Source organism: Pyrus communis, chromosome 12 (assembly GCF_041283825.1).
Source record: "Pyrus communis isolate YQ-2024b chromosome 12, ASM4128382v1, whole genome shotgun sequence".
In the NCBI taxonomy this organism is placed as follows: Eukaryota; Viridiplantae; Streptophyta; class Magnoliopsida; order Rosales; family Rosaceae; genus Pyrus; species Pyrus communis.
This window is the reverse complement of record NC_142576.1, coordinates 19,906,862-19,932,987: the sequence shown is the minus strand read 5'-3', so window position 1 is coordinate 19,932,987 and position 26,126 is coordinate 19,906,862. Positions and strand designations below refer to the sequence as shown.

At 37.5% G+C, this 26,126-nt stretch overlaps 2 protein-coding genes across 5 annotated transcripts; both read right to left on the bottom strand.

Annotated features, from left to right (window-relative positions):
* Positions 1–610: 610 nt before the first annotated feature.
* On the bottom strand, positions 611–7,887 carry LOC137745273 (1-acyl-sn-glycerol-3-phosphate acyltransferase 2-like). The gene is made up of 11 exons (XM_068485200.2): positions 7,362–7,887; positions 6,715–6,837; positions 6,213–6,252; positions 6,021–6,094; positions 5,688–5,747; positions 4,637–4,714; positions 2,826–2,984; positions 2,251–2,376; positions 1,568–1,660; positions 1,274–1,360; positions 611–1,151 (listed from the first exon to the last, which is right to left on the bottom strand). The coding sequence occupies exons 1-11, from the start codon at positions 7,440–7,442 to the stop codon at positions 912–914; spliced, it is 1,161 nt and encodes a 386-aa protein (XP_068341301.2). The 5' UTR covers positions 7,443–7,887; the 3' UTR covers positions 611–911.
* An 11,779-nt stretch (positions 7,888–19,666) lies between these two features.
* On the bottom strand, positions 19,667–24,211 carry LOC137745871 (quillaic acid 3-O-glycosyltransferase CSL1-like). Of its 4 annotated transcripts, none has more exons than XM_088680723.1 (8): positions 23,511–24,211; positions 23,035–23,130; positions 22,136–22,276; positions 21,482–21,581; positions 21,170–21,345; positions 20,619–20,972; positions 19,766–20,315; positions 19,667–19,716 (listed from the first exon to the last, which is right to left on the bottom strand). In XM_088680723.1, exons 1-7 carry the CDS (start codon positions 24,126–24,128, stop codon positions 19,770–19,772), a joined length of 2,031 nt encoding a protein of 676 aa, XP_088536849.1. In that variant the 5' UTR covers positions 24,129–24,211; the 3' UTR covers positions 19,667–19,716; positions 19,766–19,769. The 4 variants fall into 4 exon arrangements, with proteins under 4 accessions (XP_088536849.1, XP_068342005.2, XP_088536848.1 ...); XM_068485904.2 differs by adding an exon at positions 21,691–21,903 and having other exon boundaries at positions 19,667–20,315; positions 23,511–24,163; XM_088680722.1 differs by having other exon boundaries at positions 19,667–20,315.
* Positions 24,212–26,126: the final 1,915 nt, after the last annotated feature.

Sequence of the window (26,126 nt, the reverse complement as noted above, 5' to 3'; positions counted from 1 at the left end):
ACTCATAAAAGAGTAAAATTTACCCTATTATTTAATAAATTAAAGACGAAGCTGTCACATTATCTCCAATTGGCTTTTAGGGCACAACTGCATCACAGGATTGTTGGTATATCTTCTTAGTTTCCACTTATCATTTGGTTGTTATGTTCGCTGAGAGTAAAAGAGTATACGCATATTGGAGTTGCCTAGTTGGAAGTGTTAAATGCCCATCTTTGTGCAATTTCCGGGGTGAGATGCAATTGAGATGCAAAAACCACATCTCATTTACATTTTCTAAAGAAGTGAATGTGTATTAAATGGGGGAGATATAAATTGTGAATTAATTAATTAATTTTAATTGAGTACTTTTTATTTAAAATTTCCGACCAAAATTGGTATTTTATACCATGTTAAAATTTGTTATTGAAGAGCTTTCCAACCATAAGGGAAGAGGTTTCAACTAGCCTGTATTGATGTTACTTAGTTTTCTTATGCACATTTTTCATGCAAAAAAGGGAAGAGATTTCGACACGCCATTTTTTCCTCTAAACCATAAATGAATAAAAAGAAAAATTATACAGGAGCTATAAAGTAAAAATGTCCAAAGCTTCACCATGGTCCCAAATGCTGATGTTTTGAAGGGTTTCTGACATTAAAATTGACAAACAAGATCAAAGGAAGTTTAATTTCATAGGGGATTTGTAGACCCAGAAGTGCTGCTTCAGCCGTTTTTCGGAGTCTACAGAAATTGACCTAATCAACCAACCGTTAATGAATCGAGATGTGCATACATAATACGCGTTTTACAAAATCAAGGGGGCACCACGGCACAGCGAAGGAACTTCACTAACGTAAGGCAGGGGTGAGAGAGCACACAAGCCACATGAATCACAAGTTGCCCGGTTGTAAAAGACATTGGAGCGAGCTGTATTCTATTGCTGTTTGTCTAGGTTGCTTGAAGACTCTCCTTTGCTATTGTCCTTGGCTGGAGCCACTCGGGCAGGGGTTGAATGCTCTGACTGAGAAAACCGAATCAAGAACTGCATAAGGACGGTAACAATGCTCAAACCCAATGTTGAGAATCCAATACCCTTCCATGAGGATAGAAGTGAAGACCAGTGGAGGAACTTTAGAGCCCCCAAAATAAGTAGACATGTCCAAGACGCAACAACCTGCACGGAATAAAAGTTAATTAGCAGTAATTACAAAACACCTCGTGTAACACAAATATAGAGGAAAAAAAAAATACACGCTAATAAAAAAAAAAATAGACTTGTAAGAGCATGTATCCCACCAAAAGAGACTTTCGTGGTTGACCAGTAGGTTGCAATATTTGATCGCCAAAAGTTTGCTCTGCTGTATGTTTATCCAACAATGCATCCTAGCGTACGACAGGCAAACAAGAAGATACAGAATGCGAAGATTAGTACATGAATCATTGGAGAGGAAAACCGGATTAGTGACTTCATTTATTTCAAGAATATATTGTGCAAAATCGTCTTCATTTTTTCCTTTTATTTTTCGAATAATAACAGAAATGCGAGGAACACAAGACCATGCAACATAAGATATAAAACATAGCAACCACCTTTGCCACAAAGATATCTTTACACCACTGGGCAACAGCTTCATCAGTTTCAGGCAATTCCTTAATTAAATGCCGCTTAATGTGCACATGCACCTGCAAGAGAGTAGCAACCAAGCAAGTTTATATAAACCCAGATATAAAAAAGGCAGCACAGTGCACAACCCTGCTCCCATTTTGTATCATTTTAGCAGTAAAACAAAGTGAAAATCAAATGACTGGAGCACACAAATCTAGCATTATAACAGGAAAGGAGAATAACTTCGAATTACGTAGTTGACATCCAGCGATGACATAAAGCACTTCCTACTACCCACGGGAAATATATTGGAAAAGCATGAGCCCTCAAAGATTCTGGTAGAACCAAATGGCCAACAATGTCCAAAATTGCATAACACAAAACACTTTCCCTATGCCCTTTTTCCTCAGCCAGAACACACAGTGAAGAAATGACATGTCAACTAGTGACCCAAGACCACAGAATAAGAGAATGATACAGTTTCACTACTCGCATTGCACATCACATCACAACGATCTGGACGTATCTTTCTTAAAATGCCTTGCGCAAAAATGCCAGATTGCTACAACATATGAATTTAGTGTCCAAACCTACATGCTATTGCTACAACATATATACAAAATTATTTAAACAGCCTATTTTAAAAACTGAACTATGGTAGGCTTACCACAGAAGGTCGCCCCTCAAAGAGTCTTAACATTGTTGGTGAAGGTGAAGCTTTAGGAATAGCCACTGTTACATCATAGATGGCTGGAACAAATGAGCGCATGTGACTTACTGCAGAGACAAAACCCTGAAAGAAACAGGAATTTTTTAGATATGCCAGACCACAGTTCGATAGGGAATAATGGTCCCGTAAAGGGAGATTCCAGAACATTGTACTTTTGCTGATGGCAAGTTCTTAACCAGCAAGGAATGGAAAAGGCATTCCACAAAAATAATTATTGTTGAATCCTTATCATTTTTTTTTTTTTTTTTTTTTTTTTTTTTTTTTTTTTTTTTTTTTTTTTTTTTTTTTTTTTTTGAAACTAGTGTCTCCGGATCTTTGACCCGACTAATCACTAGGCCCCCTGCCTGACCCCACAACATTTAGGGAGCTAGAAACTCCAGCAATTGCTAGGTGGGTACCTTGAGAGGTGTCGAACCCCAGACCTCTTGGTAGCAAACCAAGGGCCTGACCATTAGACTAAACACTCTTAGGTGTTGAATCCTTATCATGGGACGATGCAATAAGAATTTTACCTTAGTACGAGGAATCAAAACATTTCTAGGAACAGGCAACCCTGTTGAGGCTGCATATTCTTGTGCTGCTAAAAGCTTGGCCTGTGTAAAACGAGTTCCTTCTACAAACAAAGCCAACCAAAAGGGCTGAGGGTAGTCCTTCAACCGTTGAAGACCCAACTGCAGGATACATTACCACAAGATTCAAGGTTACTCCAAAAGTAGAAGTGAGTTGAAAGTATCACCGACGGTAATTTTTTCATCACATGACCACAGAGATGAAATTAGTAAAGTTATTTTTCTTACAAGAAACAAAACTTCATTGAAAAGAGAGAAATACAACAGAGGGGACAACGTGTCCCTGGGCTTCGCCCGATCAAAGAAACAACCAAGCAGAAGCCATCAAAAGCAAGAGATGAGGAAAGCTAGTCAGTCAACCTAAATCTGTTTTCAACCTAAGAACATTAAAGATCTCCCACACAATGAAATGACCACACAACCACTGTCAGTACCACTTCATTCACCAACTCACCACAATAAAATCTTGCTTTTTTATAAAGTGGGATATCTTTGTTCAAGGTTATTTACAAACTCTTAAGAGCTTTATTCTGATTTACCATCATGATTAGGGTATTAGGGTAGTTTGACTAATAAAAGGAGCTCAATTTTTTCCAGAATTTTGTTTCTTTCATTAGTTTTCTTTGTTGTCACTCTAGAGTCCAGATAGGCTGTCCTAAAGGTATGTTGTGCAGTAGCGACAGCTAGGTTAGAAATGAACCTGTTGTTGAAAATTCTGCTTTATTTGGGATTATTCCTTTTAGTTGCAAGTAGCTAATCCCAGATTGTACTAAAAGGAATATTCTTAAATACTTTGACAGAAGAAGCCCAGAGAGAAGCAAGTAGTCTAATTCTATCCCAGATTGCACCCTTCCTCCTCGCAAAAATTATCTTGTTCCTCTCTAACCACACCCACCACCAGAGGGACTAAACAGCACATCCACAAAGCATCCTTCTGACAACCCCATGCTGCCCAGTCACACCCACCGTCCTATTATATATTATTCCCCATCGTACCTTGGAGAAACAGCAACTCCAAATCTTCTTTTATCTGAACATCTTCTAATTAACAGAGTTTCTACCATCTATATCCACAATAACCATAGGGAACCGCTCACCTTCTACGTATTTCTTCCAATCTCTGTTGTTTCTTCAAGTAAAATGGTTACATGTGCACAACTTTCATCTAGAGTTAAGGACCGTCTCAAGAATGAGAAGACACTCACTGAGTTGATTGAAAAAGAATAAAGAATTAGTTCACTAGAAATTGGAAAATAGCTATTGACGTAGGAAAAATGGAAACACAATTGTCATCTTCAGCCCTAAGGCAAAAACCTATACTTTTCGGGGAGATGTTTGAGAAATAGAATTGAAAGTTACTGATCCCTACGGGGACAACAACCAGAAGCATTCCTTGATTACATGACTATGAGAATTTTTTTGGTAGCCTCTTGGAAGATAAGTGAAAACTCTTTTTATTAGAGGCTCGAATAAAGAATTCAATGAGTGTTTGGTGGAAAAATTCCATCAAACTACTTATGCAACCATTAAAAACCCGCTGATTCTTTAGCTTGGCAACAAAACCTCACTTCTATACATGAATATATTTTGGATATCTATGTCCAGATTTCTTATCAAATTGAAGAAGAGTGTGACAAGAGATGCTCCATTACAGATTCATGAGAAGGAAAAGTCTATAGTTAAAATTAATGTGTGCCTGTGTATTGTGCATATAGAGTATAATGTTTGTACAAATACAACATATGCACCCATACCTTTAAAGTGTTTTCATCTTTGGCCCAGCTTCTTTCCAAAAAGAGATACTCAGAAAACCACATTGACCACCCTATGACCTGCATGTATAAAGGCATTCCATTTGGTGACAAGGAGTAAACCCTCAAAAACAAGGCAAATGGTAATGCTTAAGTATGATGGGGCCACAAGACAATGTTTGTGGAAAAACCAAAATCACCAATTAATTCATGAAAATATGGATTAAATCAAATAAGAACAATAAAAATAAAAAATCTGTACTATTACAATAAGATCTGAAATTAAATATTGATAGTCCCAACTGGTAATAACTAATGGCCTTAACAGACTAGCAAACTCTAAATTTTTAAATCTTAACTAAGCTGTTAAGGTTCTAAATTACTCTCATTTGATTAAAGATATGTATATATACAGCGCCCTCCAATTTTCTTGCGGATGCTGCTCCAGAATCCGAACCATTTGTTGTTTTTAGTCTCCATTCAAGAATCATCTCTGTCAAATCAGCCAAATCAAAAACCACCTAACCACTTGATTATCATTTACAATCAATTGGGGTTTACCAGAAATATTGTGTTGGTTTATTTATTTGATCATGATTAGATGCCTTAATAATCAATGCTTAGGCTAAGTTTCCCCAGCCATTTCTGTACATTCAATGATCTACAGGATGATTCTTAAATGGATTGTATAGAAGATAGACAGTTCAGATACTGAACTACATACAGAGTGGGCCCCCAAGGGAACCAACTTTTTGCATTCTTCCATGCAAGGGCCTTCTATATATGGAATATTCTCGTCACGACAAAGTGGCAAATCAATACAAGATGCTTCTGTTGGCAAACTACGATATAGGCCAAACATTCAAGCAAGAATCAACGTAATCAATGGTCCTGATTCACATTCTATCAAGAATGCATTGCCATAGTTTCTGACAAGAGAATATTCCCGCATATATGAATGCACGTACACGTACACAGATATTATGAACTTAACAGCTGGTGCCTTATAGCTTCATCTACACATACTGACAAGGCATCTTAGGGTGGAACATACCGGAAGGAACTTTGATGATTTCTTCATTACAGCTAAGGTGCTGCCAAGGCAACCTGACCGCTGCACAAGTAAATTTCATTTAAAAAATCAGTATAAAGAGAATACAACTCCATATGGAACCAAAAATCTAAATTGAAACAGTGGTCTTCTTTTACAAGTACATGTGAATAAGTCTTCAATGTAACTTTTGTGTGCCTCTATGAGTATAAGTAATACAAAAAGCCAAAAACTAAATAAGTATGGGCATTATTTTTTATAAATATACACATTATTTGTCTGGTTAAATGTATTTGTGCATGCATCTGATTAAAGCATGATATATAAACTTTGTACCTGAGCCAGGACCCATCCAACAAGCCAATCAATATCACTTCTATGATTGCATATGACAAGTGCATGTTCTTTACCTAGAAAATAGAAAACATGAATTTAAATAAGTTATCCTGCATAATTTTGAAAAGAGCAATACATACATAGTCCTAATGACAAAGAAACATCAAACAAAAGAGAAGGTTTAATCCTTACCCATTAAACGAAAGGTTTCAGGGTCTGTGTACACTTGGATCTGCAACAAAAAGGGTTAACTAAATCATGACTCAAATTTTCATCTCAAGACACTTAAAGTAAATATTACACCAGGTCATAAGCATTGTCCTTCACTTTATTACTATGATTTAAAGTACTAGGCCTTCCTTTAGCATTTGCTACGCATTTCAGGGGGTTATACAAGCTTATCAGAAGAAAATTTGATATACATGTTTTACTTTCCTCTTTCAGAATTACACCTTCTAGTCTTTCTTGTGGTAACAATAATTGCCGTGAATCTTTCAAAACCCAGAAATAACTTTGACCATTGGTCCATAAGGGTTGTAGGGAAAAATATTTGGTTGAAAAAATACATAGAAGCTGGCATAATAAGTGGGAATGCACCTAAAAGTGCTCAGTGTACAATAAATCAACTGCATTTAAGGAAGTTAGAGAAACCAAAATATTCACAATCACAAGATATGGGGGATATAACTGGTACCTTGACACCCGCCCACCAATCAATGAGCCAAACGAGTTCGAGCCACAACAAATCTGCCACCACTCTGTTGATCCTTCTGTATGTATTCTTAGACAGCGGCCGAACAAGAATGAAGCAAATCCCCTGAAAAAACAGACCAATTAGGCTAAATTGACTAAAACCTCAAAAGAAAAAGTGTGTGAATGGACACACACACACACACACATGTGCACATACAATTGTATGTGCTAATAGAACAGAAAGAGATAACAAAAGTAAGCTCCAAAATCTCAAATTGGAACTCAGTAAACGAAATGAGCTCAAAGGGTTTGGTGGCATGTAAGATTAAAATAAACATTTTTAAGCTTCGTTTCTTTTCCGAAACGTTCTCCACAATCAAACGAAGCTTGCAGGTTACAGTACAAAGTCGAAAGAAAACCTAGATTCACAGGCAAGCTTATAGGCATACCCTACCCAAACAACCCACTTGAGAAACAACAAACCCATGAAACTTAAACGAAAAGAAGCAAAACCCTCGTGGAATTCACGCAGAAATTGAAGAAATCGATGGCAGAAGACACAAAACTGAGCTAAAACAAAACCAAATCTAGGCAATAAGCAAATGATATCCAGAACCCATGAATGCAAAGAGGCAGAAGAAGGTGCACCTGAATGAGATTGACTACGAGGCCTGATACAAAGAAGAGCAGGCCGAGTGGAACGATGACAGCTGCAGCTGCAATCGCCATGGCGCCCAAAACCCCACACAGAGAAACGAATCGATTTCTCCACAAATTTCAAAACTTCCTAGTGCCCAAGAGCAACGAAACGAAAATTTTCAAATCAAAGTTGAATTAAATCAGGAACTCAAACGAATTGGACGCACGAGCGAGCCTGCGCGGCAGTATATCTGGAACGAACTCAGGCACTGGCTGTGACCGCGCAACGTGTTTGTGAAAATGCGCGAGCGAGAGAGAGAGCCGTTGTTGATATACAATTCAAGGGAATGGGGACATTGTGTGAGAAATGGGCTTTTCTGGATTCGACAGAAAACTGTAAATATTAATTAATTTTGCTGACTTCCTTTCCTTGGGCTGATCACCAAGCGCATCCTCTTGTCGGCATCACACGGTTGGTTCACGTCGGCTTCAATCTGAATGTTGATGGGGATGGTGGGTCCAATGGCCCACATCTATGTCTGTGTTAATCCCAAACGTTCAAATAGGTTTGCCTTGTCACCAAGTAAGTTGAACTCCTAAATAGTGTCGGGATATTAATTTGTAAGAGAGGTGCTTGGGAAATACATAAAAGATTTTGGGTTCTTTTCTCTCCGTTGTGGGAGTCGTCCCTTGTAAGTTTCTGCTCTCTCCCTTGTGTGGGAGTGATATTCATACAGTACTTCTGCTTAATTGTTCGAACTGTTCCTTCTGCTGGGATCAGTGATTCGCTTCCTGATTTCTCGTTGGAGTTGGTACTTCCCCTTCTTGGGACAATTCGAGGGTGGAGAGGCCTGGGGACAGGCCGATTATGGAGGACTTTTGGGACTTGTCCCATCTAGTCTTTACTTGGATTCTAATCTTTGGGTGGGGGGGGGGGGGTAAGGGGTATTTAGTGACACACTCTAAACAGAAGGTTGATGGAACTAAGTGTAGGAAGCAGAGTAGTGAATCTAAACATTTAAGAGCAGTTATTGCTATGGTAGAGAGTTTACCTACCATGATAGATACGGATTGAATATTGATCTCTTTCTCAAGATCAGTCAAAGGTGCTTGTTTTAAGTGCACAAGTGAAAGAACTTAACAACAGGAGTTTCAACGAAAAGGTATCCATCTTCCTGTCTTAATCAACACTCTATACAATCAAATCATGAGTAATGTTCAAGAAGATAATCGGGTTAGGGAGCAAGCGGCGGTGGAGGAGTTGGTAGTGCATCTAGAAGAATCGTTGGAATTAACAACTATGGATTAGGGTGTTAAATTGGTGGGGGTTGTGTTAAATGAAAGGTCCCTGAATAAGTGCGGGGTCCGAAACATACTGCGATCTGCTTGGAAAGACTGGGGAGAGGTGCAAATCAAATGGGTGAAAGACAACATCTTTATTATAATTGTTCTAGATGAGAGCTCATAAAGGAAAATCTTATCCCAAGTTCTATAGGCAGTGATGAAGAAAAAAATTTCAGTTAGACGGTGGCCTCAGGAATTAGCTTTGGAGAAAGTTCACTGGGAACTGGTCCTGTTATGGGTTCAAATTAGAGGTGTTCCGTTATGTCTTAGTACAAAATCGAACATAAAGAGGCTGACGAAAGAGATAAGGCAGTTGGAGGAGTTGGAAGATCCATCTTTGGCCCGTGGTTTTTTGCGAGTACGTGTGGTATTTGATACTACCAAGCCTCTCATCACAGGATGTTGGTTGCCCAGGAAGCAGAATCAGGACACCTGGATTGAATTTAGGTATGAAAGACTTTAGGATTTCTGTTATAAGTGTGGAAGAATTGGGCATATGAACACGAAGTGTTCCTTTGAACTTGAAATGGGTGGAGGTGCTGGTTTTGGGGAATGGACTAAAGCCGTTCCGATTCGGGAAACACAGGAAAATTGGAGACCTACTCAAAGTAGCCATAGTGAAAAGCGGATGGCTGGTATGATGATGATGGTAGAAAGGGGTGGAGGATCGCAGTGCGTGGGGGACACGAAGGTGAACTCCAGTGGGGAAAGTGATGCTCCAAGTGAGGGACCCATACGCATTGATGCAGCTCGTAGTCCAAGTGCGATGCAGACTTAGGGACAGATTGGAGGATCTAGTAGCATGGGTCAGAAAATGGGGTTTTTTCAATGGGTTGTGGAAGAAAACATGCAAGTTGTCAATCGCCAGTTGGTTTGGGGGTATGGCTTATTGGGCCCTCAAATTTTTAGCTCAATGGGAATGCAAAGCCCGTTGAAATTGGGCCCATCAGGGAATTCAACTGAGATCAATAAGGTTCCACTTTCAGTAAGTGGCGGGTCCAATGTTGGGCTAGGTTTGGTGGCGGAACTTGAAGCCCAGGAAGAAATTAATAATAACTCGATTGATACTTGCAGTAATATGAAGGAAGTTATTGTGCAGGACGTCCCTGCTCAATTGTCTAATGTTCCTCGAGAAGTTTCCAGACATACGCGAAATTTGGAGCTGAAACACACAGATTTGGCTCTTTCAGCCCAGAAGAAGATTAAAAAAGGTGATAGTGGTGCATCGAAAAGGGGCAAGGAGCGATTCCGGAATCTCAGTGTTCAGGAAATGTGCTTGGAGGGAGAGCGAGCTATCTATGCGGAGGAAGATTTACATGAGGTTCCTGTTGAATGCCAAGAATACTGGGAGTATCTTGTGGGAATTGGGGAGCATGACAAGAGAGCTATTCAGGCACAGAAGGCGGAAGGTTCCTCCCTAGGCGGTGACGGCTGGCATTCAACAGCCGCAAGGCATCCGTGACGTGGATTTGTATTAAGCATACGTAAACCTTGGGCACCATAGTCGTTTTGTTAATTAGTATTTCAAAGGATGATTACATGGGGAAGAGGATCATCTCCAGACCCAATCTCTCCGTATCCTCCGAATCCCCCTTCTTTTTATGTTTTCTTTGCAGTTTTTCTTCTGCATCCTCGTCTCTTTCAATTATTCTTCTTCAATTCTAAGTTTTCTTCTTCACCATTTCTTTTGATTTTAGGGAAACTTCAGAACCACGAGTCGTCAATGACTATTATGACGTTGTCGATAACTAACTTCAGGAAGGCCATGACGCCCATTCCGGGCCGACGCCGACTCTGAGGAAGCACGACTCTGGGGAAGCCACAATGCTAACTCAGCTCTTAAAGAAGAAGGATCAGGAGGATCTGTTGGGATTGGGTCCGGAGATGATCCTTTCCCATGATATGGAATAATTTTCTAGCCTTTTAGGTCAGAATTTGTTAGGTTGTACAATATTAAAATATATAGTCGTTTAGTACAATAGTTTAGTGATATTTTTCTTCATTTACAAGTATGAGATTTTAAGTGTAGCTCTTTCCAAGTTCTATACTGATAAGTGAGGACACATGACAACATTGTATGAAATATATGCCATGTTAGCAAAACAGTTGGGATTTGTTAAAGATTAGATATTTTGGATAAGATTTGTTAAGCTAAGAAATATTAAGGATCAATTGATTGCTGCTAATGAGTCTGTTTCTGATAATAATTTTGTGGTGGCTGCATTATCTAGTTTACCTAAAGAATATTCAACTATACAAACGGTGATTCTTACTAGAGATACTTCTATCACTCTAAAGGAGTTTCGAGAGTAGTTATTGTGTGTTGAAAGGGAAGCTGACTCCATGGTTAATAGTTTAACTCATAACTTTTCTGGATTGTATATGCGAGGTTTATCTTCTCAATTTGCAAATTCTCAAGGTTCCTCTAGTAATTCTGATGATATTCCTCTTAATACTGGTGAGACAATTACTCGATTATCTAATAGGGGTTCTACTTTAAGTTTACCATTTTAGTCTCCAGGTTCTATTGCAATGCCTTTTTCAGTCACAGGGTTCTTTCTCAGCCGTTCCATATCCATCTAGTGGTCCGATGTATTCTCCTGCTCAGTATTCTCCAAATTCGTATGTCATGCCACAATCTCCACCTCATGTGTATCCTGACTTTACCAATATGTATGGCTTCATAGGTAGTGGGAATGCTCCTAGGCTATTCAATAATTCTAATTCTAGATTGAGGCCTTTCTTTGGACAGAAGTCTAATGGAGGGTATAAAGGTTCTAATTTTGGTAATGGTAGAGGACAATCATCTGGTACTAAGTCAAATGGCAATAATTGGCAACCTTGGTCAGGAAATACAGATACTAGAACTTATATTGACACACCCCGACCAAAATCAAGGTGTGATGGTCGTCACGTGAGGGTGACGTAGCCATGTGCACAGTGCGAAAGTAAAAGATAATAATAAATGTACAAATAAATAAAAACCAAACTACTAAATAAACTAGTTAAAGTAACACACTAGTGTGAGACTAAGTGGGATAAACATAATCAGAGCACAGAATGCCTAAGTGCAGTCCAGAATAATGAATACTAATTACACAACACCCAAATGTGATCCTACATTTGTGATGTTCTGTCAGAACCACCGTCAAGTCCTCGTGAACCACCAAAGCTGCTTCTAACTAGAACTTGGAGGGGCGCAAAACAGAAAGTGTGAGTGGGCAAAAACAAAGCTTTTCAAAATCATTTCATTATCAAAAGTTCTAACCCCTCGCCGTAAAACCTGTATAGTTTCCCAGAAAATAGAATATACACATATATCGAACACATGTTCAGAAATATGCCATGTCGAATGCCTCCACATAAAATGTAAGTAACCCATGTAATGTCAATCAATACAAGTAACATGTCAGCCGGAGTCACCTAACGTGACCTGTACGGCTGAATCTAGAGCTCAAATCCTCAACTCACTAACTATACATGCACACGAGTCGGAACCACCTAAAGTGGTCTGTACGATAGGACTGGGTGTAAATAAATACGCTCAAGTGCTACGATCACATGAAGACTGGGCGAATAATCGCGGGTCACCTACGAGTCGGAACCACCTATAGTGGTATGTACGACAGGACTGTGCACCTAACTTGGATCCAAGATGAGCATATGGTGCGGAAGGTGAACATCACGTGAAGTATTGTGCCCTACTCTGGGCAGGAGCACTAACACCGGGGGTGTAGGTTATGAGCTCTCTATGCATCTCACATAACCACTAATTCACAATCATAAACCATAAACTTACCTGGCACTTACCTGTGCGTTCGCAGCACTAAACATACATATATACAACTACTAATGCATAAATAAATAGGCAAACGCTATGCATAGCATTTAAAACATATAAACATTCCATTTCATTTTCTAGGAAAAACCACAAGTATATAGGTATATACGGAAAACCAAAAGCCCACTCATTGGTATGTGGAAGGGTCGTAGCCCCTAAGCCTCAAGTGACTGCGCTCGTCCTCAGGATAGGTCTCACCTATATGCGAAACAACTATAAAATCGTCAATTTAAAGCACATAACCAAAATTAGGTAATAACTTCTCATACAATGCTCAAATGGGGTGTGTGAATACACCAACGTGATCTACTCAACCTCACAAACATCCCCATATTTTTAAAATAATTTTCCAAGACCCCACGCGCCGCCACGCGACGGCAAGTGCACGGACCTACGTGCCCCCTACGCGCGGCCACGTGCCAGTCACGCTGACGGCGTCAGTTAACGCCGTTAGGAATATTCCGTTAAACCCTAACACATTCCGTTAAATCTGACTGATTGCCTCAGAATATTCTGTCCAAATTGACGGAATATTCCGTCATCTTCTCTGGCGAGTTGCTGGTCGCCGGAAACCTGGAAAAAACTTCAAACCCTTCGTTCTCACTCGTTTCTTCACCAAATTTCATGAAACCAATACCAAATTGAAGCTCTTAACTTGTAGAACATTTCCTTACCTATTTAAAGCCCCAAAGATCACGAGATGTTGTCAGAGAAATTCAAGAAAAATAGGCCAAACTTGCAACTCACGATCCCGACGTTCAATTCCACCAAACGAACCACCCCAAGCTTCCTAAGGACCTCACTAAGCTTCCTAAAAGCTTCAAATTCCCTGAAAGTCAATAATTCACATGTGCATGAACAGTGACCAAATCGGAGATTCCTGGTTCGACGTGAAATCGAATGATTCCTTACTTGAAATTGGTATGGTTAAACTCGTATGATCCTCACGAACACAAAGGTACCATTTTCCACTTCGATCCGTCACGTTTGCAAGGGTTTTGAGTCCCGTCCGTACAAGTAAGAAGGAGAGAGAGAGAGAGTCAGCGATAGAGAGGGCACGGGAGAAGATGATGTGGGTGTAGGTGTATGGTCCAGATGTAACCAACAAAACCACAAAACAATCACCCCAAAATGATAAATACTCACCAAAGGTAAAATTGTCATTTCACACCTACGGTACGAATAATTCGGGACGGGCTGTCACACATATTGTTCCAGAATGCCAAATTTGTTCCAAAAGAGGTCATACAACTCCTAATTGCTAGAAGAGGTCTACTAATTCTAATCAAGTTGGACAAGTAGTTGAGCATCAAATACGTGGGAAACAAGTTCATAATGCCTTGGATTGTCATCATTGGAACAACTTTTCTTATCAAGGCACAACTCCTACACCATCTTTAACATCTATGCAAGCTCAAGGTCCTTTTACATTTCTACCTCAAGACTCGTGGATAGTTGAGATTGGTGTTTCTCATCACATTACCACTGATGTGAATTCTCTTCAGCATGTTACACCTTATCAAGGCACTGATAAGATTACTATTGGCAATGGTAAAGGTTTGCCAATTCAGCATATTGGTTTTGCAAAATTACATACTGTGCCTAATTCTTTAATTTTAAGAACTGTTTTACATGTGCCAACTACTGCTGTTAATTTGATATCAGTACAACAACTCTACAAAGATAATTTTTGTTGGTTCATTTGTGATGATCATGAATTCTTTGTGCATGACAAGGTAACCAAAGATGTTCTTTACCAAGGAATAAGTAATAAGGGAGAGTTGTTTCAGATACCAGCTCAGTTGTTATCAGGATCTTCTACATCTTCATCAAGAAAATCAATGGCTTTACTTGGACAGAAAGTAAAAACAGCAATTTGGCATCAAAGACTTGAATATCCCAACAATGCAATATTGTCTACAATGTTGAAACAGTTAAATATAGTATGTTCTCTTGATGAGCAACAACACTTATGTGCTAACTGTATTTCTAGAAAAATGTCTAGGTTACCTTTCTATGATAAAACAAAAACTTGTACTTTTCCATTTCAAAAAGTTCATAGTGATCTTTGGGGACCATCACCCACTGGGTGACAAGTATTATGTTAGTTTTGTTGATGAGTTTACCATATTTGTATGGATCTTTCCCTTAATAAATAAATCGGAGGTTTTTTATGTGTTTCAAAAGTTCTATAGTTATATCTTGACTCAATTCAATGTTGGAATTCAATGTTTACAAACTAATGGTGGTGCTGAATATGTTAGTAACAAGTTTGAGGACTTTCTAAAATACAAAGGCATTATGCATATGGTTTCTTGTCCATATACACCTCAACAAAATGGAATTGCTGAGATGAAACATCAACATATTGTGGAAACAGCTATAACTCTTACAATTGTTGCCAAGTTGCCTTAAGATTTGTGGTATCATGTTTGTGCTCACTCTGTCTTCTTAATAAATAGAATGCCTTGTACAATTTTAAGTATGCAGTCTCCATATCATAAATTATACAATTTAACTCCTCAGTTGCAAGGTCTCAAAGTGTTTGGTTCTACAGTTTATCCATACATCAGACCTTTTAATACCAACGAACTGCAACCTAGAGCTTCATTATGTGTTTTTATTGGATATGCTCTCAGCTATAAATGTGTTATATGTTTTCATCCCCAAACTAGGAAGTTCATTATTTCCAGGCATGTTATTCATGACGAAAGTTTGTTTCCATACAAGACTATCCCTTCTACACAGCATTGTTCTTCTATTCAGGTCCTGAATCTCAATCTTCATATTCTTTAGTTTTGTTTCAAGTTTCGATTCCGCCAAGCTTGGTTCCAAATGTGTCTACATCTTCACAGGGTATTGAAGAACATCATAGTATTGATTTTTCTGCTTCTAATGTTTCTGATACATCTAGTACTACTTCAAGGGATTTTGATTACAATGTGTCTACATCACCATCTGAAACAACTCATTCCTTTTCTTCAACAACTTTGGTGTTATCTGTCCTTGATCCTGCACGGCTAGAGGTAATTCTTCCTCTTCTATTTTACATAATGACAATCATGATTCCTCTACTGTGTCAAGAATGCAAACAAGATTGCAAACTGGTGCTATTTCTAGGAAGAACTATACTACTTTTCTTGCTGCCTTACCAGAGTTACAAACTTTGCAATTAGATTCTCATGCTCAGAGTCCTAGTGGCTTTTCTTTTATAGTTGCAATTAATGATTCTTCTAAAACAACTTCATTTCGAACTGCTACAACTAATGTTCATAGGCAAACTGCCATGCAAGAGGAGTTTGAAGCTTTGCAAAGCCGAGGAACTTGGGTTTTGGTTCCTCCACCAACACACCGGTCTATTATAAGTAGTAAATGGGTGTTCAAACATAAAAAGAATCCTGATGGGTTTACTTCACGATATAAAGCACGATTAGTAGCCCAAGGATATAATCAAGAGCCGGGTTTGGATTATTTTGAGACTTTTAGCCCGGCTGTGAGGCATACTACTGTGAGACTAATAATTTCTCTTGCTGCTCAATACAAATGGGATTTAAGACAGCTTGACATTAAGAATGCATTTTTGCATGAAGAGTTGGAGGAAGAAGTGTATATGAAGCAACCACAAGGTTTTGCGGATCCACATCACCCAAATTTTGTTTGTAAATTAGTCAAATGTTTATATGGTTTAAAATAGGCACCTCGTGCCTGGAATGCTAAATTTACAAGTTATTTAGCCATGGGATTTCAAATGTCTCAGTCTTACACTAGTCTCTTTGTTAAACATGATGGAGTTTATGTTGTGGCTCTTTTACTCTATGTCAATGATATAATCTTGACTGGTTCAAATGCAAGCAAAGTTCAAGCTATTATTCAGGAGTCAGAGGGTGTGTTTGAATTGAAGGATATGGGGGGTTGCAACTTCAATATAAAGATAATGGTGATATTTTTATCAACCAATCTAAATATGCTCGAGACTTGATTCATAAGGCTAGTATGGACACCTATAAACCTGTACCAACACCTTGTAAGCCAAATACTCAACTCTTGGCATCTAAAGGTACACTTTTAGATGATCATACTGCTTATAGAAGCTTGGTGGGTGCCCTGCAATATTTGACTTTCACCAGACCTGATCTCTCTTATTTAGTCAATGTAGCTTGTCAATATATGAATAGTCTTACTGATGTTCATTATGCTCTAGTGAAACGGATTCTTCGATATGTCCAAGGTACTATCCATTGTGGTCTTACATATTCTGCATCTTTAGATCAGTCTATTACTGCATTCTCTGATTTAGACTGGGCAGCTGATCCTAACACTAGAAAAGTTAAGTTTTAAAGAGTGGTCTTCTGAAAGGTTCGATGGTGAGGCAGCGAGAACGGCTGTGGGACGATGCATGTGAGTGTCTACTGCTCTGCTTTTTTAGGGTTTTCCTATTGCAGTTGGGGGTGATTTTGTTACTTAAGCATAATCTTGATTTGATTGTAAGAAGGGATTTTGGGAATTAGGATTGGGTTGTAAACACGAAAAATCTATAACGAATGAAATGAGAACACATGTACAGAGTAGATTTGTATTGATGAATTTGTAAGGTTACAATTTTTGTTTACAATTTTCCTTTGATTCAATCTTCAAATTTGATGTAAATGCGTATGTTGTTGATCTAAAGGTCGCGATGACTTGATCTTGGACGAACATTAAACAATTGCTTCAAGTTTTGAGCTTGAAACAATACGTAGATAGTCTTCACCTCAAAGTTGCGGCACGGGTCTTGACGACTTGATCTTGAATCGAACGTCGTTACAAGTTTTAAGCTTGCAACAAAGTCTTGAAGGAATCGACACAAGTGCTTGTTGATTCTTCAAGGGAATGCTTCGACTTTGGTCGAAAGAAAGCTTCGGATTTGGTTGTGTGTTCTTTGAAGAAAGCTTTGGCAACATATTAGTCTTCAAAGATTTGGCAAAGGTTCTTCTCAATGTGAGAATTTCGGCCTTTGAATGTAGATATTGTCGACCTTATGCTTGTCTTGGGACCTTGTATTTATAGACTTCCAAAGTCATGCCTTTGGGTGGATTTGGCTTTGATTTGTGTCTTGATTCGTCCATGGGAGAATTTAGGCATGTTTTGTGTCTTGTTTTTAGCCACTTTCCCTTGCTTGGCCGAAATCTATAGGGCTTTCTTGCCTATTTTGTGAGAAATCTTCAATTCTTGCTTGTTTTGTGAAGATGCTTTAGCTTTCATTCTGGCTTTGGAGCAATTTGAACCCCTTGCCGATTTTAAAGGGTATTCCCCCATTTTGGCTTAATTTTGGGAATGCTTTTGAGCTTCCTTTGCTTGACTTGTGCCACATGGCATTGATGACTTGTCCATTTGTGATGAGTCATATGCCACGTGGAGCTTTGTGATGCATCATTTGCATGCAACGAAATTTACATGTCTACATGGGTATTGTTTGTTAAGATAATACGGTTGGTCTATTTAGTAGTTTGCCATCTCAGCTTTTTCTTGGGAATAAAGGCATTTGATAATCTTAACAATTTTCTTTTTCTATTTGAACCCAAAAAAAAAAAAAAAAAAACAAACAAACAAACAATTTTCTTTTTCTCAAAAACAATCTTGACCATAATTTATTTTGTGATGCAAATCTTTGGAGTGTTGGATACTAAGGCATCAAGAGTAGTCTTAGCATCATTGGGTGAGTTGATCAAAGTTGTGATTAAATTTTGTGTCACCCATATTTTAAGTTCGATCTCACATTTTTCAATAATAATAAAAATTATATTGGAGCCAATATAAAGTACCTTGAAAAGTGAGTAGTGGTAAAAAGTATTACCATGAATTAGTGATGGATGCACATTGGGACCAAAGTGGTCCCAAGACCACCTAGAGTCTAGAAAATATACATGTGAAGGTTTTTCGAGAACTCTTCGAATGTTTGATATGGGTCCCTTTTGTGCCCAATAAATGTTTGATGTAATGCATGCTAGGCATATCTTGGCAGCACTTAGCAGGTTGCGTCAAGAGCACTCGACAAATTCTCTAGATAGCACTCATCAGATTGCTTTGGCATATGTCGATCTATGTTGACATGTGTGCAACATGGTTCAGCTGACGACAATTGTTCAAAGAAATGCCTTAGTGAATAAACTAATTTTTTTTTCTTTTCGTGATTCAAATCTTGAATCCACCACTGTTATGAAGACAATGACTAAAACTTAAAACATGTTAACTTCTCGTTCTATATTGAGCGTTCAACTTGTTTAAGAAACAAACCAAGCTTAACTTAGACATGCCCAAATCGTAAAGCACATGGGTAGCTCGTTAATAAGAAGCTTGAAAATGTTATACAAGCAGACCCTCTCATTGTTGTAAATTAGCTCGTGTTCGACTTTTCTTGTTTACCCCGCTTGAGATCGGCTCGAAAATAAACGAGCCAACCAAGTTGAGCTCTTATAAAATTTTAACAAACCCAACTTAAACATGATGAAATTTGCAACATTTATATCCCTAGTTAAATTTGGAGAGGTGATTTTCACACATTCTTTTTATTTTTTTCACACACCCACTTTATGCATGATCATCATATTGCATAAATTAAATGGAAACAAAAAATAAGACTAAACATAGGTGTGAAAGAAGTTAAAAAGAGTGTTTAATTACTATTTCTTTAAACTTAGTAGGGCATCAGGGTGGTTTGGAAAAAATAGCTCAACATGAGATGTCCAGAACTATTGTGGACTTGGACTACGGAGATACATGTTCTTACTTATTAATGTTGCAGCCGAAACTTATTGGGCTTAGTTTATGGTGAATTTAATGGTGACATTTCTTTATTCCAAATTATGGCTCCACTTGTGCATTCCTATTATTTTGGAGGGTGAAGTAGTATAATTCTTTTCTTTATTTTTTATTTTTTATAACAAATAATATTACACTAAAGGAAAACGGGTGGGCTTAGCCTCGTAATGAGCTACCAATAATTTGATTCAAATTCACCTTTGGCAAGAATCGAACCTAAGATCTCTCACTTACAAGTAAAGAGAAATACCATTAGACCATAACACTAAGTGGCAAGTAGTAGAATTCTTAGACAAGAATAAACAGAGCACATCTTTTAGACACCCCTACATTTAATAGTAAAAATGTATGTATATAACGGACACATATATAGGCCATGGCCTTGCTACATGAAAATAATAGAACCAAAAAAATAGAAAATGAGGGAAACTTTGCTACATGAAAATAATAGAACCAAAAAAATAGAAAATGAGGGAAACTAAGGCAGATACTAGGGTAACAGAGAGTGGAATGCTTCCTTTGTCTTTCCTTATAAGCATTCCTTCAATGATAGGGTAGTTCATTACTATGACATAGAAGGGTATGAAAACTTGTATGAACATCTTGTCCAACTCCCCCACAAAGATCCCTCTAGCAATCCCCACAGCAAACGATGCCATGTTCAAGATGATTAGGGCAACCATTGGAACAAGAAATAGTAGTGATGTTTGGAAATCAAATACTCCCATATTGTAACGCTTGAGTTGTTCGACGTCGTCGACTTTATTCGTTGGAAAAAAACTGGCTTCTCTTATTCCAAGTTTCTTCATGAAAGCATCCACACTACCATATAAATGGGATGTGACTGACTTCATCATCCATATCCTCTGCTCATTTACCCAATGTCGAAATGTTGACCCCGTTGCGAGCACCTCATATAAATGTTTAGAATGGGATGATAGGAATATGAACGCAAATACAATGAAATAAGTATTTGAGACCTGCGAAGAACAAGACCGACATACTATCATGTCAAAATCATACTCCTAAAGTTGTATAACAACTAATTAAGAGGGTAATGCTTTCTTATATACTATACAAATACTTATATCGACAGACTGTGAGTTTCAATTTTTAACCACACATGTTCATAATCAATAAATGGTTCAGTTTCAATCTTCAGAACATAAAGCAAGTGAACATTTCCCTTGAAAGTGAAAGTAATAATATATTTTGAATCATTTATACAAAAGAATTTTTAAAGAAACTTGTAAAAAAATATAGGTATAATAAGAGAAAATTACCTGAGGGTATAAAGGAATGCCATTGAGTAGGCAGAGTTGAGGAATGGTAGCAAAGCCCCAGAGCGACAAGAAATAGAAAATGGGGAAAAGGGCAAGTTCTGCATAACACATGCTGTGAAGAAAAGTGGGCATTTTGAAAGGGCCATATATAAGAGGATTAAACTTCGAGATAGCAACATCAACCAAGCCGGAGGACCATCTTGTCCCTTGGACCAAAAAATCATCCAAATTGGTGGTGCCACTGCCCAAGAATTGTGGCCTTTTTGGATCACAATACACTGAAATCCAACCTTTGCAATGCAAATGAAACCCTGTGAAGTAATCTTCCACCACTGAACCGTATAAGAAACCAACCTGCATGCCACAAATAAAAGAAGATCACCATTAGCATAAAGTTGAAGGAATGCTAGGCTCAGTCACCTCCCGAGCGGGTTACTATGAGCGCTTGATACATTGTGCTACTAACACGTATCAACTCCTCACAATTGACTAAGCTTGGCATATTCTTTTTTTGGAAATAAGTAAGGTTTCAATAGTTTAATTGTACTCGCCTCTTTGCCCCATTTGGTGCCATCTTCATAAGCACAAGATGCTAGTAGTTGGGTTTCATTTGGCTGTGCATTATTTCTTTGGACGAACATACGATCAGGCTTGTTTATTTGGCGGAGGGATTTGATGAACTCATTGGATGGACCAAAACATTGTCTAAGTTTCATTGCATCCCCGGCTGATCATTCAATAGTGAAACTAATTTAGTGACCTAAAAAACGTATGAACGCATATATTGCGGACAAGTTCATAATTTTAATATATATGCTTATTAAACCAAATTAAGGTATTTAATTAATTGAATTTGTATTTACCTTCACTAATGGAACTTTCACATAAGGACACCCTCTTGATGTAGTAGCCAGTACCAGACATGCATGGCCCTCCAAGCCCATCATAACCTTTCCATAGCACCTATTTATATACAAGTCCATACCAATTCTAGTCAAAGATTATTATATGCATTTGTACATATGACATATAATTGATTGATGCAAAGTTTGGTCCTTGAGTTCTTATGTACCTTCAATGCTAATCTATACTGACTGTCATAGATATCGTTGTTACTGATGTTGCAAAATTTTTGAGGAAATTGAACAAATGCTAGAGAGTGTGATATCTTGGGGTCAAGGTGGAAACACATTGCTTGCCGAGCCGAACTTGCATCATGGCAATGCATGTCACAATCTAAACCTAATATGTAAGGCGAATTGCTTATAACTCCCGACTCACGTAACTGATCAGAACAACGTCAACGTTACTTATCAAATAGTATACTATGTAGGTAATTATGTCAAACTGTCAACCAAAGTTATCAATTAATTGAACGAACTATTTTTTAGGACATAGTGGTTAATTGACAGCTAGCTTGACAGTATATAAGTAATACACATATATGGTAAGAGAATATTACTTAAAATCGACACATAAATAGTGAAAAAATTACAAAAAGAGAGATGCATGCATACAAGAACATTGAGCGCTCCGGCCTTGAAATGATGAGGTTGAGAAGGTCTTTTTTCACGAGAAACATAAATAAGAAGAGGCTTATTTTTGGCTTCATTTGCTTGAATTGCATCAGCATTATCACTGGACGTTTCTTGTATTACCTGCCAAAATTCCAGATATGATTCTTAGGATGAATTTGTATGTAATTAAAACAATATTTGTCTTCTCTTACAAGAATATTAGGTTCCTTTGTGGTTGAATTCTTATAGCAAGCCTGATGTTGACAAAGTTAATGATATGAATTGTGTGCAGACGACTTTTTTCCCATTTGTTGGATGTATTGGTAAAATAGAAAATAATTTGGAAATTAAGTAGGCATGTCAGTTGTGAGGCACGGGTTATCAACGTTACTATCACTAGGAAAATACTAATTACATGTTAATACAATGAAATCATAATTTTGACACTGATAAATTAAAACTTCATATGACATATCAGTTTAATAATACAATGTCTTATGATGATAAACTTAAACATAATATTATATTATTGGACTATAACGCCACAGTTATAATAAACTCTTTCTATGTTAGTACTTCTCGTCACCGATCCTACTTTTATTTTATTGGTCTTAAATAAATCTGTCTTTTGTATTGATGAGAATCACCAAAGCTAAAGTACTAATCAACAGAATTGGATCCGGATCTACTCTTGACCATTCATCATGTATCATGCGGTCAAAAATCATTTGACGTTGTTTATTTAAAATCAAACACAAATAGTATCTGACAAAAATTAATCGCACGATGTACGATAAACGGCTAGAATGTGAGGATCCTTAGAATCCCCACAAAGTGATTCCAGAGAGGATCCCTTTCCCTAACCAGCAAACAATGTCCTATGTAGGGGACATTAATACCTCAATTACCGCACAGTGATCTCGACGACTATTGCTCCTAGTGTCCCCAATCCTTGCATTTTCTGTCACACTTTTCTTAAACGCCTCGTATTTCTCCTGCGATCAAATCTTCGCCATTAGCTTTGTTGCAGAAAAATATCATTATATATCTTCACGAGGAATTTGCTTTGAGAAATAACCAAAAAAAAAAAAAGTCAATTTTGCACTTATTCGCCATCATTCTTTTTGTCATTTTAACGGACCATTTTATGTATTTTCTCAAAAATAATAAGCCTCAAACGTATAGACTCGACCTCTATTAAAAAGGTAGTACATGAGAGATGCCCAATTGAATATTTACAACTAATTATATTATTCTGAGAACAGAAATTCTGTACGTTCTCTCACGTTTAACTAGTGAGAAAATGTAAAAGGGAATTTTGGTGTTGATTGACACACAAATACGTACAAAAAAAAATAAAGAAATTATAATTAACCTTAATATGCTCTTTCTCTTGTACGAACTCACTGCCCCCAAAACCACCGTTCTCATCCCCGTCATCCTCTCCTGCACCTGCAGAGAAATAAGCCTCCGGAGCCGTACACTTGATTCCATACCTCTTACAAAACGGAAGCCACCACTTTGCAAACCTCCAAGCCTCTCTCATCCCATTCAAAGTCACGGCAGCACCAGCGTCATCAGAGAGATACACGTGAAGCTTTTCTGGTGGATAGTCCATTGCCATGGCAGATAACACCGTGTTCATTACCCCCACGGTTGGCTCCTTCTCCGGATCCGCGGTGCAAATAAACACGTCAATCGGCGGAAGCTTGTCATCCTCCGGAAGCCTCTCTGGGAACACAGTTCGCGAAACTGTCTGCCATCGGAATGATTGGCTGAGGAGCCATTCGAAGGCAAGGAGGACTTCCGAGGCAAAGACAAGAAGCCATGGTAGGGTTGTGGCTTTGGTTTTGGGGTGTTGGAAGAAGAAAGAGGCTCTATAGGAAATCAAGAAGACTAGAGCGATCGAGTGGACGAGGATATGTGTCCGGTTGATGAAGTTTGAAAGCTTGTGGACGTGGCAGAGATGGAGAGGGACCTTAGAATTCTCCATAGCTTCTTCTGTGGCAATTATATGTGTTCTTGCACTCAAGCATCAACAAGCAACATCCTCCACCTCCTTTTAAAGTACAATATCACTGTCTAGTTATCGTTTAAAATACTGTCTACTAAATGATGAAATTATGATTCCATTATAAAATTAATTTAATTAGTAATATAGGAAGTAGTCAAAACCAGATAAGTCTTTAATTAATTTAATAAACTAATGGAAAATAGCTGTAAATTTAATAAATTAATGGAAAATAGCTGTAAATTTTTTTGACCTTTTACTTTGGATGTAACTGAGGATTTATTCAATGAGAACTAGCCGATGAGCACACACTCTGTGTGTGTGAACAATTTTATTTTGTTTTTTGTTTTTTTATTAAGGAGTGTGATTAGTTTTTAAAATTTTAAAAAGAGTATGAAAAAATGATGGTGGGACAATTTTTCTTAATAAGTACATATTTTATCTTAATAATACATAATTACTGTTTTTTGTCCTTCTTATGTAAATATCGTTTATCAAAAGTGAGGGTAAAATAGGAAACATAGGGATATGATTGTCATTTTGTCAAAAGGTACAAAATTACTATTTTACCCTTCTGGTGTCAATATTATGTATTAAAAGTGAGGGCTAAATTGGAAAAAGAGGGAAAAATGTTGACAAAGGCTCTTCTCTTAATAGAATAGATGATTGATATGCCTAAATCATCTATGTTTTATTTTTTTTTTATATTTTTTTTACGAAATAAGAGCTTTTTCTGTTTTTATTGATCAACACGATGGTCCCTAACTACCAATGTTCTTTGACTAAAATCTTTGTGATTTTTAGTTTTTGATCGAAGTCCCTGACATTAATGTATGTATTTCTATGTAGGTTATTATATTTTTAACTTAAAAATGAAATTTGTAGTTATTTATATTAATGAGATTTAAAATAAAACCCCATAATTTATGGGATTAAAAATATTAAAGATAAATTATACTCTTTAATATATTGTGTGTGTGTCTATATCTAAACACATGGGTACATTCATAAAAAAACTGACCAAAAAATTATAGTACCAAAACATGGGTACATTTTTCAAAAAAAAAAAAAAGATATTAGGCTTAATAACATTATTAAATTTCTTCTATTAAACTTGACATAGATACATTCTCAAATGACACACCCCGACCAAAATCAAGGCGTGCTGACCGTCACGTGAGAGTGACGTAACCATTGCACAGTGTAGAAGCAAAATGATAAAGAGAAATACGAATAAATAAAAACTAGAGCATGAATAGCCTAAGTGCAGTACTAGCTAAGATAACATGCTAGTGCAAGAGTAATTGTGAAATACAAAACCAGAGCATAAATAGCCTAAGTGCAGTCTGATTGGACAAGTACTAAATAAACAACACCCAAAGGTGATCCTACATTTGTGAAATCTGTCAGAACCACCACCATTCGACTCTTAAGCTTGCAAAGAGTCCAAAAATATCAACAACGATCACGATCTGCGATGTTTGAAAGGATTTTGAGGGTTGTCTGTACAGGTTGTATGGAAATGGAAAAAGAATCCGAGAGGGAGGAGAAAGAGAGGGTCAACGGGGAAAGGGATTGATGTGTGTGAGTGTGTGTGTGGTCTAGCTGAGTCACCAACCGAAAACAAATCACCCACAACCCCAACTAATGTTCAAGGGCAAAATCGTCATTTCACACCATCGATAACATAATTCGGGACGGGCTGTCACATCAAATCAATGAAATAGAATGTACCCATATAAGTTTAAAATGGATTAGAGAAAAGATTGAATGAATTTTATATAAAAATGGGTACATTTTATATTAAAAAAATGTACATTTTTCATATAACAAATTGGTATATTTAAGAATGGGTACATATCAATTTTTTTATAAACATTTAATGGGTACAAACTTATTCTAATTTTTTTTTTATATTTTAGAAATGTTTGAATTGAAAATTAATTAGGAGTTTAATTATTAAAACTCTAAATCAATTAC